This window comes from Balaenoptera acutorostrata, chromosome 18, assembly GCF_949987535.1.
Source record: "Balaenoptera acutorostrata chromosome 18, mBalAcu1.1, whole genome shotgun sequence".
Lineage (NCBI taxonomy): Eukaryota > Metazoa > Chordata > Mammalia > Artiodactyla > Balaenopteridae > Balaenoptera > Balaenoptera acutorostrata.
This window is the reverse complement of record NC_080081.1, coordinates 61,417,185-61,430,728: the sequence shown is the minus strand read 5'-3', so window position 1 is coordinate 61,430,728 and position 13,544 is coordinate 61,417,185. Positions and strand designations below refer to the sequence as shown.

Below are 13,544 nucleotides of genomic sequence, written 5' to 3'. Positions count from 1 at the left end.
TCACGAAGTGAATCATCTGTACGAATACGTATATCCCCATATCCCCTCCTTCTTGCATCTCCCTCCCACCCTCCCTATCCCACCCCTCTAGGTGGTCACAAAGCACCGACCTGATCTCCCTGTGATATGCGGCTGCTTCCCACTAGCTATCTATTATACATTTGGTAGTGTATATATGTCCATGCCACTCTCTTACTTTGTCCCAATAGCTGTATTTTTAAAATGAGAGTATAGTAGGGAATTTTTAAAACGTGGCTTAAAAAAAAATTCTAACATTGGAGCAAAATTGTTCATAGTTTTGCTTGGTGTAAGTTGATACATTATTTATTTGTTGTGTGTATCTTGAATTCTTACTTGTCTGAATTACCATTAATGTGATAAGGCAAAGTATTTCACAAGGTAACTCCAGGTTTTTATAGTATTTTCTTTGGTTTAGAAGCATTTGTATTAAATGACGGAAGTTAGTTGAAATTTCATATTTGTAAATGTATATTGTGACAAACATTTTAAATGATTTTGTGTAGATATTTAAAATGTCTGTATTTGCATAAATCATTTCCAGGTACACGAGTGGATGATGCTAAGGCACTGATAGCGGACAGTGGACTTAAAATTCTTGCTTGTGATGACTTGGATGAAGCTGCTAAAATGGTAAACAGGTTATGTTGATCTGAGGATAAATTTGCAGTGTATGAAAGATTTATAAACATTTAGATTCTAAAATGAACCAGCTAATATTGCTAATACTTAGTGTTTCAGCTAAACACTAGGAGTATTGAACCCCATATACCTATCACCCATCTTAAACAATTACCAGCTCATGCTCAATCTTGTCTCATCTTATTCTTACCGACTTCCTTACTTGCCCATGATTATTTTGAAGCAAATCCCAGACATTATATTATTTCATACTTATCATCATGTATCTGTAAAAGATACAGGTATTGATGGTATAAAGGAATTATTATTACTTGTTTCAGATGGGATAGTGGTGTTATGTTTATGTTTAATAAAAAAAGAATCGAGTCAGTGTTGAAATTTCCCTGATTCTCTTAAATATTTTTTGCCTAGGTTCTTTGTTAGAATTAGGATCAAAATAAGTCTATGCTTGCAGTTGGTTAATATATCACTAAATTTCTTTTTATAGATTCTCCCTTGCCTCTTTTTTTATTCTTAACTTTATTTGTTGAAAAAACCAGGCTGATGGTCTTGTAGTGATTCCTATAGTCTGGATTTTAATGTTTGTATTCATGGGGTGTCATTTAACATGTTCCTCTGCTCCTGTAAACTGGTAGTTCAATCTATAGGTTTGATCATATATGTATTTGATTTTGAGGAGCTGGGAGCAAGAATATTTTATGGTTGATTTTGTGTAATTCCATAAGGAGGTATATAAATGTCAGATAATTTCTCTTTTTGTAATACTAGCAGTCATTGACATTCATAACTTAGATCCAATATTTTGTTTTATGCAAAGTGGTGATTTTCTAACTCTGTGATTATTTATTATATGGAATACTTATAAAAAGCGAAACTTTCTTGTATCAACTATTTGTTGGCATGAAGTACATTTTTCATAGAAAAAGCAGGATACTTACTTAATTCTTTGGTTTTATTGATCAGTTTTCAAAATAATGGGTTTGTTCCATTATGGCCTACTAAAGTGACCCAGGCTTTTTTGTTTCTTAGTTTTTGCTTTTAGGTGTGTGTGTTGTGTGTTGCATGCATGCATGTATGCACATGCTATTTTGAACTCATGGATTTAAATATATTTGATGTGGTTCAGTCCATTTTAGTTATTTTTATTGATGCTTAGATTATCTCACCTTTGGTCAGTGGGAACCTCTTCAAGTTGACTCCTGAGTCCTTCCTACATGCCCTGTGATATGCTTTCTGATATGATGAGATTTTTCAGGCTCATCTTTACATTTCTTGCTGCAGACCTAGAATCAGCCAGATGGTGTTTATAGACAGCACAATTTAAGCTTTAAGGGTACTTACAACTATTGGGTTGCTCATTGTTTCTAGATACTTTTAAGAGACAAATCTAGGAAAATATGTATTTTTTAAAGAGATAAATATATGAGTACATACTTCCAATATTTCCAATGCAAATCCAAGGTACTGTTTTTTTTCTTATCTGGTATCTGTTTCTCTTTTTTCCCATTCTGTACTAATATAAATATTCCTTTGCTTTGTCCCTCGATACAGACATGACAGTTTTAGAATAATAATACCAACAATATGACTACTGAAAGTAGTTCAAGACTTGTATGCACAGTTCTTTTTGTCCTTTGAAGTATTTCCCATAATTTGCTGGATTTTAAAATTCACATGAAACAGTTCTCTGTTTTATCCCACCTTTGATGCACGGTTAGCTTCATTTACTTATTTTAAAGGAATTGCTTAAAAATTTTTTTGTTATAATATTTCCAAAGCAAACTGTAAAACAAGGTATACTTAGAGAATCTAGCCTTTATACCTATTCCTGTTTGTTCCTTCCCCATAGGTAACCAGTTTTTTCGTTTTCTTAGCATTTTTTTGCTCGTCTTTTCACTTTTTTAAAAACACAAGCAAATAATGTTATGTGTATACATATAGATGTACGTATACATATATCTCTCCACTTTCCCACATTATATGATGGTAACATGTATTTTACCTCATTTCTTTTACTTAACACTATATCTTGGTGCACACTCCCTAGTAGATACAGAGATGTTTTTAAATGAGAACTTCTGATTCTTTCCCACCTATGTTTATAGACGTTTCACAGAATACTCTTTGGTGCTATATGGTTTAATCAGTAACTAGGCTTTTGAGATTTGCTTTTAATGTGATATCTTTTCATAAGAATAATAAAGGTCTTATTTCCTTCTTTAGGACATAATTTGGGAAAAAACTTAGCTAGTAAATAAAATTCAACTGCAGTTTAGAGACAGAGGAATTTACGCTCAGTTCTGAGTTTAAATTAAGATTTTGAGCAAGGGAATGGTAGGGAGAAAGTGTTTCAGAAAGCCTGTTTTGACTTTGAGATGTGGAGTCAATTGTTGAAGGGAAGAGTGAGAGACAGTAGGAGTCTGGCTAGTGTAATAATTAGCTGTGAAGTGAAGGGAATGGATAGGTTAGAACTGTTCTCTGAAAATATGCTTGTTTGCAATGAGAGCCTGAATTAAGAAAAGCTTTGTGGACATGGAGAGAAAGGAGAAGAATCAATAGGAGCTTGATCAAATAGACCATGAAAGATAAAAGTGAACAGTTGATTTTCGTTGTGTCTGTAGTGTTTTTCTACTGAGTAGGAGGTTATGGAAGTCATGACAATATTAATAATATGATAATATTAGCAACTGCTACCATTTATAATTTATTGTGCATGCAATGCTAAGCCTTTTTTTTTCTTCAAGTATTATCTTATTTAATACAAGTTTGGTGAAATAATCTCCATTTTTATAGATAAAGAAACAGAGGCTAGATAAGTTAACTTATTCAGGATCATGTATCATAAGCATCAGAGTGGGATCTGAACTCAAGGTGTCTAACTTTAAAACCTTCTCTTAACTACTCTGCTGGGGAGGAGAGAAGCTAAATCTGTTGTTTGGTTTTAGATATGTTTAATTTGTATATGTTGTATGGTACCAGCTGGATATTCTCAGACAGATTATAGAGAGAACATTGGAATTCAGCTTGATAATTGTTAACTTACTGACAGAAAGTAAAATACTAACTCCTAAACCCAAGCTCCTATCCCAACATTGTAAGTTAAGATTATTTACATTTTAAAAAAGATTTATTTATTTATTTATTTATTTATTTATTTATTTATTTATTTATTTATTTATGGCTGCACTGAGAGGCTTGCGGGATCTTAGTTCCCCGACTAGGGATTAAACTGGGGTCCTTCAGTGAAAGCGCCGAGTCCTAACCACTGGACAACTAGGGAATTGCTTTTATTTAGATGTGCTTTGTGTTCTGTAGTATCCAGCTAAGACAGTCACTGTTTCTGTCTTTAAAGATAAAGGCAGAAGATCTAAATAGACATTTCTCCAAAGAAGACATACAGATGGCCAACAGGCACATGAAAAAATGCTCAACATCACTAATTATTAGAGAAATGCAAATAAAAACTACAGTGATGTATCACCTCACACTGGTCAGAATGGCCAGTCTGTATTTTAGTCTACAAATAACAAATGCTGGAGAGGGTGTGGAGAGAAGGGGACCCTCCTACACTGTTGGTGGGAATGTAAATTGGTGCAGCCACTATGGAGAACAGTATGGAGGTTCCTCAAAAAACTAAAAACAGAACTACCATCTGATCCAGCAATCCCACTCCTGGGCATATATCCGGAGAAAACCATAATTGGAAAAGATACATGCACCCCTATGGTCATAGCAGCACTATTTACAATAGCCAAGACATGGAAGCAGCCTAAATGTCCATCAACAGATGAGTGGATAAAGAAGATGTAGTATAAATATGCAATTGAATACTACTCAGCCATAAAAAAGAATGAAATAATGCCATTTGCAGCAACATGGATGGACCTAGAGATCATCTTTCTAAGTGAAGTAAGTCAGAAAGAGAAAGACAAATACCATATGATATCACTTATATGTGGAATCTAAAATATGACACAAATGAACTTATTTACAAGACAGAAACAGACTCACAGACATAGAAAACAAGCTTAGGGTTACCAAAGGGGAAAGGGAGATGGGGAGGGATAAATTAGGAGTTTGGGACTAACAGATACAAACTACTATATATAAAAAAATAACCAACAAGGACCTACTGTATAGCACAGGGAGCAGTATTCAGTATCTATAAGGGAAAAGAAGCTATATGTAAAACTGAATATATATATATATATATATATATATATATATATATAATACAGAATCACTTTTCTGTACACCTGAAACTAACACAACATTGTAAATGAAATATAATTTTTAAAAAAGGAAAAAAATATAGATAAAATTTAGGCCATGACAGAGATATATACATATATCAGATATGTATCTATTTAATACCTTCTGATATTATATATATGAATAAAATCCAGTGTGGGTTATGGTGTGGGTTGTGAACAGTGTTAGATTTGACTATCCTTCAAGAGTGGCAAATGCTTATAAGACTGTGAAGTGATTTATAACAATGTCAGAATAGCCCAGATATTTTAAATGAAAAAGACTGAACATGCAATTAATTTTACATTGACCAATCATTCTGAGTCTATGTTTTTATGAAAATAGAGACAAAGCTTGTTTTTTTCCTTTCAGGTTGTAAAGCTGTCTGAGATAGTGACCTTAGCCAAGCAAGCCCAGGTGGATGTGAAATTTCAGTTGCCAATCTGATTTGAGAACCCAGTGGTTGACTGAAGAAGTTAAATGTGTTATAATTGTTAAAAATACTGAGTTCTGTATTATTATTGTTCCTTTTCTCTTTAGTGTGTGAAGATTGTAATTACCGTCTAGGCACAAAAACTTTTAAAAGCATTTGGTCTGCATTTAATTCTGTTCAGAATGGGCTGTTTGTATAAAGAATGTGTAATGCAGTTATTTAGTTTGTTTTGTTGCAGCTTTCTTTTTCAGTTTTACAGAATGTCACTTGCAATATGCTAGTTTATTATTGTTGGGTACAGCATTCTTCATTGATAAGAGTCTTATGAATGAAATAAATATGAAGACAAAGCTTTATTCTTTAGTGTTAGAAATGTATTATATCTAATAACTAATTTCATTAGTAGAGCAGTGTATTAAAACAATGTTTATATAAGAAGTGTCTATGTTCAACACCGAATACCTAACTAAATATATCAAGTCACTATTTATAAACAGACCTTTCAAACACTCCCCAGAATATTCTTTTAAGTATTTCAGTAAAGTAACTTGTGAATATTTGAGCATTGTTTTAATCATTACAGAACACTGATATCTGCAAGTCCTCATGATCTTGTGGTATTGAGAAGAACCTGTAGGTTTGTATCATGTAAGGATATATTTACTAAGGACTTGGCAGACAAAATTAACAATGTCAATTTAAATTAATAAAAAATCTCCCAATGTGATTTGCATTAATGTTTTTTTTTTCTTTTTTAAGTAAACACAGTGAAGGTGATGTGTTTATCATTGCACTAAACACCTCTCAATAACTGATTTGTAGATCATGTACTGGGGCATGATATTACATATTATAAAGTGATCTACAGATATTTCAGTTGAAGTCTACTGTTTACATGTGTGCCATCTCGTACCTTCTCCAAAAAGCCCACATTGTCCTTTGTGTCCCAATTTGTGTATGTGTGTGTGTGTGTGTGTATGTACATGTCCATCTTTTCTTCATTGCATAGAACAGTTGATATTTAACTATTAACAATGTTCGAAAACCATGTGATAATAACAGTGTAAGTACCATGGAAGGAAATACCAGCCAAGCATTAGACTATGTATGTAAACATGCTGGTGAATTTGAGAACTTCTACCTATTTCTTAAAACATGATCTCTCTCTCTCTCTCTCTCTCACACACACACACGCGCACACACGCACACACACACACGAGAGGCAGCATAGCATAATTGATTATGAGCGCAGAATTTGAAATTGAATCTGGTTTGAATCTTGCCTCCACTACTTACTAGCTATATAAGTTGGGCAAATTTCTAAATTTCAGTGTACCTCAGTTTCCTCAAGCTCCTTTCTCATCTTCACTAGAATTATTTAGAGGGGAGAGGGAGACAGAGGCAAAGAGAGAGAGGGAGGGAAATTATATAGAGAACACATGAAATATATATTGAAACCAACTATATGTATATCATATGATTATATATTGGTCTGTCTTCCCTGCCTATACATTAAAACACTAAATCAGAGCCATTAAACCATTTAAAATTGTGATAAAGTTATAATTAAAAGTCCAAGTCTTTAGCTTTTATTTTTAAAAAAACCATTCCAAAGAATGCCAGCCAGTGATTAGCTCAGAAGATATTGGCATTTGTATTGGTTGGGTCTAGTCAGGAATTAAAGACAATGCTTGGTATTTCAGAGAGGATGTAATGCTAGTGTTCTACTTATCTATTCTTGCATAATACATTATCCCCAAATTTAGTGATTTTCAAACAACAAAATTTTAATCTCATCATTTCTATGTGTCAGAAGATTGGAAGCATTTCAGCTGGATGGTAGTTCTGGTGATGCAGTTATTTGCAAGTTTGAGTACTACTCCCAAGATGGCCCCCACACATGGCTGTTGACCTCAGTCTCTCCCTGTGTCCGCCTATCCTCGGGGCTGATTGAGTGTCCTTGTGATAGGGCAGTTGGCTCCCTCCAGAGCAAGTGATCCAAGGGAACAAGAAGGAAGCTACAATTCCTTCTGTGTTCTAATCTCAGATACTTATGTTCTCCTCTTGTTGTCATTTCTGCCACACTCTATTAGAAATGAATCACTAAGTCCAGGCCTCAAGAAGAGGGGAATTCAGCTCCATTCTTTTATTTTTACAATATCGTTATTGGAATATAATTGCTTTACAATGGTGTGTTAGTTTCTGCTTTATAACAGGGTGAATCAGCTATACATATACATATATCCCCATATGTTTTCCCTCTTGGGTCTCCCTCCAACCCTCCTTATCCCACCCCTCTAGGTGGTTACAAGGCACTGAGCTGATCTCCCTGTGCTATGTGGCTGCTTCCCACTAGCTATCGATTTTACATTGGGTAGTGTATATATGTCCATGCCACTCTCTCACTTCATCCCAGCTTACCCTTCCCCCTCCCCGTGTCCTCAAGTCCATTCTCTAGTAGGTCTGTGTCTTTCTTCCCATCCTGTCCCTAGGTTCTTCATGGCCATTTTTTTTTCTTTTAGATTCCATATATATGTGTTAGCATACGGTATTTGTTTTTCTCTTTCTGACTTATTTCACTCTGTATGACAGACTCTAGGTCCATCCAACTCACTATAAATAACTCAATTTCGTTTCTTTTTATGGCTGAGTAATATTCCATTGTATGTATGGGCCACATCTTCTTTATCCATTCATCTGTCGATGGACACTTAGGTTGCTTCCATGTCCTGGCTGTTGTAAATAGAGCTGCAGTGAACATTGTGGTACATGACTCTTTCTGAATTATGGTTTTCTCAGGGTATGTGCCCAGTAGTGGGATTGCTGGGTTGTATGGTAGTTTTATTTTTACTTTTTTCAGGAACCTCCATACTGTTCTCCATAGTGGCTGTATCAATTTACATTCCCACCAACAGCGCAAGAGGGTTCTCTTTTCTTTACACCCTCTCCAGCATTTATTATTTGTAGATTTTTTGATGATGGCCATTCTGACTAGTGTGAGGTGATATTGTAGATTTGATTTGCATTTCTCTAATGATAGTGATGTTGAGCATCCTTTCTTGTGTGTGTTGGCAATCTGTAAATCTTCTTTGGAGAAATGTCTATTTAGGTCTTCTGCCCGTTTTTGGATTGGGTTGTTTGTTTTTTTGATATTGAGCTGCATGAGCTGCTTGTAAATTTTGGAGATTAATCCTTTGTCAGTTGCTTCATTTGCAAATATTTTCTCCCATTCTGAGGGTTGTCTTTTGGTCTTGTTTATGGCTTCCTTTGCTGTGCAAAAGCTTTTAAGTTTCATTAGGTCCCATTTGTTTATTTTTGTTTTTATTTCCATTTCTCTAAGAGGTGGGTCAAAAAGGATCTTGCTGTGATTTATGTCATGGAGTGTTCTGCCTATGTTTTCCTCTAAGCGTTTTATAGTGTCTGGCCTTACATTTAGGTCTTTAATCCATTTTGAGTTTATTTTTGTGTATGGTGTTAGGGAATGTTCTAATTTCATTCTTTTACATGCAGCTGTCCAGTCTTCCCAGCAACATTTATTGAAGAGGCTGTCTTTTCTCCATTGTATATTCTTGCCTCCTTTTTCAAAGATAAGGTGACCATATGTGCATGGGTTTATCTCTGGGCTTTCTATCCTGTTCCATTGATCTATATTTCTGTTTTTGTGCCAGTACCATACTGTCTTGATTACTGCAGCTTTGTAGTATAGTCTGAAGTCAGGGAGCCTGATTCCTCCAGCTCCGTTGTTCTTTCTCAAGATTGCTTTGGCTATTCGGGGTCTTTTGTGTTTCCATACAAATTGTGAAATTTTTTGTTCTAGTTCTGTGAAAAATGCCATTGGTAATTTGATAGAGATTGCATTGAATCTGTAGATTGCTTTGGGTACTATAGTCATTTTCACAATGTTGATTCTTCTAATCCAAGAACATGGTATATCTCTCCATCTATTTGTATCACCTTTAATTTGTTTCATCAGTGTCTTACAGTTCTCTGCATACAGGTCTTTTGTCTCCTTAGGTAGGTTTATTCCTAGGTATTTTATTCTTTTTGTTGCAATGGTAAATGGGAGTGTTTCCTTAATTTCACTTTCAGATTTTTCATCCTTAGTGTATAGGAATGCAAGAGATTTCTGGGCATTAATTTTGTATTCTGCTACTTTACCAAATTCATTGATTAGCTCTAGTAGTTTTCTGGTAGCATCTTTAGGATTCTCTATATATAGTATCATGTCATCTGTGAACAGTGACAGCTTTACTTCTTCTTTTCCGATTTGGAATCCTTTTATTTCTTTTTCTTCTCGATTACTGTGGCTAAAACTTCGAAAATAATGTTGAATAATAGTGGTGAGAGTGAACAACCTTGTCTTGTTCCTGATCTTAGTGGAAATGATTTCAGTTTTTCACCATTGAGAATGATGTTGGCTGTGGGTTTGTCATATATGGCCTTTATTATGTTGAGATAAGTTCGCTCTATGCCTACTTTCTGGAGGGTTTTTATCATAAATGGGTGTTGAATTTTGTCGAAAGCTTTTTCTGCATCAATTGAGATGATCGTATGGTTTTTATTCTTCAGTTTGTTATTATGGTGTATCACATTGATTGATTTGCGTATATTGAAGAATCCTTGCATTCCTGGGATAAACCCCACTTGATCATGGTGTATGATCCTTTTAATGTGCTGTTCGATTCTGTTTGCTAGTATTTTGTTGAGGATTTTTACATCTATGTTCATCAGTGCTATTGGCCTGTAGTTTTCTTTCTTTGTGACATCTTTGTCTGGTTTTGGTATCAGGGTGATGGTGGCCTCATCGAATGGGTTTGGGAGTGTTCCTCCCTCTGCTATATTTTGGAAGAGTTTGAGAAGAATAGGTGTTAGCTCTTCTCTAAATGTTTGATAGAATTCTCCTGTGAAGCCATCTGGTCCTGGGCTTTTGTTTGTTGGAAGATTTTTAATCACAGTTTTTCAATTTCAGTGCTTGTGATTGGTCTGTTTATATTTTCTGTTTCTTCCTGGTTCAGTTTTGGAAGGTTGTACTTTTCTAAGAATGTGTCCATTTCTTCCAGGTTGTCCATTTTATTGGCATATAGTTGCTTGTAGTCATCTCTCATGATCCTTTGTATTCCTTGCAGTGTCAATTGTTACTTCTCCTTTTTCATTTCTAATTCTATTGATTTGAGTCCTCTCCCTCTTTTTCTAGATGAGTCTGACCAATGGTTTATCAATTTGGTTTATCTTCTCAAAAAACCAGCTTTTAGTTTTATTGATCTTTGCTCTTGTTTTCTTTGTTTCTATTTCATTTATTTCTGCTCTGATCTTTATTTCTTTCCTTCTACTAACTTTGGGGTTTTTTTGTTCTTCTTTCTCTGATTGCTTTAGGTGTAAGGTTAGATTGTTTATTTGAGATGTTTCTTGTTTCTTAAGGTAGGATTGTATTGCTGTAAACTTCCCTCTTAGAACTGCTTTTGCTGCATCCCATAGGTTTTGGGTCATCGTGTTTTCGCTGTTGTTTCTAGGTATTTTTTGATTTCCTCTTTGATTTCTTCAGTGATCTCTTGGTTATTAAGTAGTGTATTGTTTAGCTTCCATGTGTTTGTATTTTTTACATAGTTCTTCCTGTAATTGATGTCTAGTCTCATAGCGCTGTGGTCGGAAAAGATACTTGATACGATTTCACTTTTCTTAAATTTACCAAGGCTTGATTTGTGACCCAAGGTATGATCTATCCTGGAGAATGTTCCATGAGCACTTGAGAAGAAAGTGTATTCTGCTGTTTTTGGATGGAATGTCCTATAAATATCAATTAAGTCCATCTTGTTTAATGTATCATTTAAAGCTTGTGTTTCCTTATTTATTATCATTTTGGATGATCTGTCCATTGGTGAAAGTGGGGTGTTAAAGTCCCCTACTGTGATTTTGTACTGCCGATTTCCCATTTTCTGGCTGTTAGCATTTGCCTTATGTATTGAGGTGCTCCTATGTTGGGTGCATAAATATTTCCAATTGTTATATCTTCTTCTTGGATTGATCCCTTGATCATTATGTAGTGTCCTTCTTTGTCTCTTGTAATAGTCTTTGTTTTAAAGTCTGTTTTGTCTGATATGAGAATTGCTACTCCAGCTTTCTTTTGATTTCCATTTGCATGGAATATCTTTTTCCATCCCCTCACTTTCAGTCTGTATGTGTCCCTAGGTCTGAAGTGGGTCTCTTGTAGATACCATATATACAGGTCATGTTTTTGTATCCATTCAGCCAGTCTGTGTCTTTTGGTTGGAGTATTTAATACATTTACATTTAAGGTAATGTATGTTCCTGTTACCATTTTCTTAATTGTTTTGGGTTTGTTATTGTAGGTGTTTTCCTTCTCTTGTGTTTCCTGCCTAGAGAAGTTCCTTTAACATTTGTTGTAAAGCTGGTTTGGTGTTGCTGAATTCCCTTAGCTTTTGCTTGTCTGTAAAGGTTTTAATTTCTCCATCGAATCTGAATGAGATCTTGCTGGGTAGAGTAATCTTGGTTGTAGGTTTTTCCGTTTCATCACTTTAAATATGTCATGCCACTCCCTTCTGGCTTGCAGAGTTTCTGCTGAAAGATCAGCTGGTAACCTTATGGGGATTCCCTTGTATGTTATTTGTTTTTTCCTTGCTGCTTTTAATATTTTTTCTTTGTATTTAATTTTTGATAGTTTGATTAATATGTGTCTTGGCGTGTTTCTCCTTGGATTTATCCTGTATGGGACTCTCTGCGCTTCCTGGACTTGATTGACTATTTCTTTTCCCATATTAGGGAAGTTTTCAACTATAATCTCTTCAAATATTTTCTCAGTCCCTTTCTTTGTCTCTTCTTCTTCTGGGACCCCTATAATTCAAATGTTGGTGTGTTTTATGCTGTCCCAGAGGTCTCTGAGACTGTCCTCGATTCTTTTCATTCTTTTTTCTTTATTCTGCTCTGTGGTAGTTATTTCCACTATTTTATCTTCCAGGTCACTTCTCCATTCTTCTGCCTCAGTTATTCTGCTCTTGATTCCTTCTAGAGAATTTTTAATTTCATTTATTGTGTTGTTCATCATTGTTTGTTTGCTCTTTAGTTCTTCTAAGTCCTTGTTAAACGTTTCTTGTATTTTCTCCATTCTATTTCCAAGATTTTGGATCATCTTTACTATCATTATTCTAAATTCTTTTTCAGGGAGACTGCCTATTTCCTCTTCATTTGTTTGGTCTGGTGGGTGTTTACCTTGCTCCTTCATCTGCTGTGTGTTTCTCTGTCTTCTCATTTTGCTTAACTTACTGTGTTGGGTGTCTGCTCTGCGCAGGCTGCAGGTTCGTAGTTCCTGTTGTTTTTGATGTCTGCCCCCAATGGCTAAGATTGGTTCAGTGGGTTGTGTAGGCTTCCTGGTGGAGGGGACTAGTGCCTTTGTTCTGGTGGATGAAGCTGGATCTTGTCTTTCTGGTGGGCAGGACCACATCTGGTGGTGTGTTTTGGGGTGTCTGTGACCTTACTATGACATTAGGCAGCCTCTCTGCCAATGGGTGGGGTTGTGTTCCTGTCTTGCTAGTTGTTTGGCATAGGGTGTCCAGCACTGTAGCTTGCTGATCGTTGAGTGAAGCTGGGTCTTGGCGTTGAGATGGAGATCTCTGGGAGATTTTTGCCATTTGATATCACGTGGAGCTGCGAGCTCTCTGGTGGACCAGTGTCCTGAACTCAGCTCTCCCACCTCAGAGGCACAGGCCTGATGCCTGGCCAGAGCACCAAGACGCTGTCTTCCACACGGCTCAAAATAAAAGGCAGAAAAAATAAAATAAAATAAAAAATAATTACTAAGAATAAAAAAAATTTAAAAAGTAATAAAAAAAGAAAGAAAGAAGAGAGCAACCACACCTAAAAACAAATCCACCAATGATAACAAGTGCTAAAAAGTATACTAAAAGAAAGAAAATAATAGAACCCTAGGAAAAATGGTATAAGCAAAGCTATGCAGACAAATCACACACAGAAGCATACACATACACACTCACAAAAAGAGAAAAAGGGTAAAAAATATATATATCGTTGCTCCCAAAGTCCACCTCCTCAATTTGGGATGATTTGTTGTCTATTCGGGTATTCCACAGATGCAGGGTACATCAAGTTGATTGTGGAGATTTAATCTGCTGCTCCTGAGGCTGCTGGGAGAGGTTTCCCTTTCTCTTCTTTGTTCGCACAGCTCCCG

The 13,544-nt window shown here is 35.5% G+C and overlaps 1 protein-coding gene across 1 annotated transcript in view; it reads left to right on the top strand.

Annotated features, from left to right (window-relative positions):
* Positions 1-6,071, top strand: part of SUCLA2 (succinate-CoA ligase ADP-forming subunit beta) — a 47,736-nt gene extending 41,665 nt beyond the window's left edge. The window contains exons 10-11 of the mRNA XM_007186841.3: positions 563-651; positions 5,284-6,071. Coding sequence (XP_007186903.1) covers positions 563-651; positions 5,284-5,358 — 164 coding nt within the window. The 3' untranslated portion in view covers positions 5,359-6,071. The remainder of the gene's footprint in view (positions 1-562; positions 652-5,283) is intronic.
* The last annotated feature ends 7,473 nt before the right edge of the window (positions 6,072-13,544 follow it).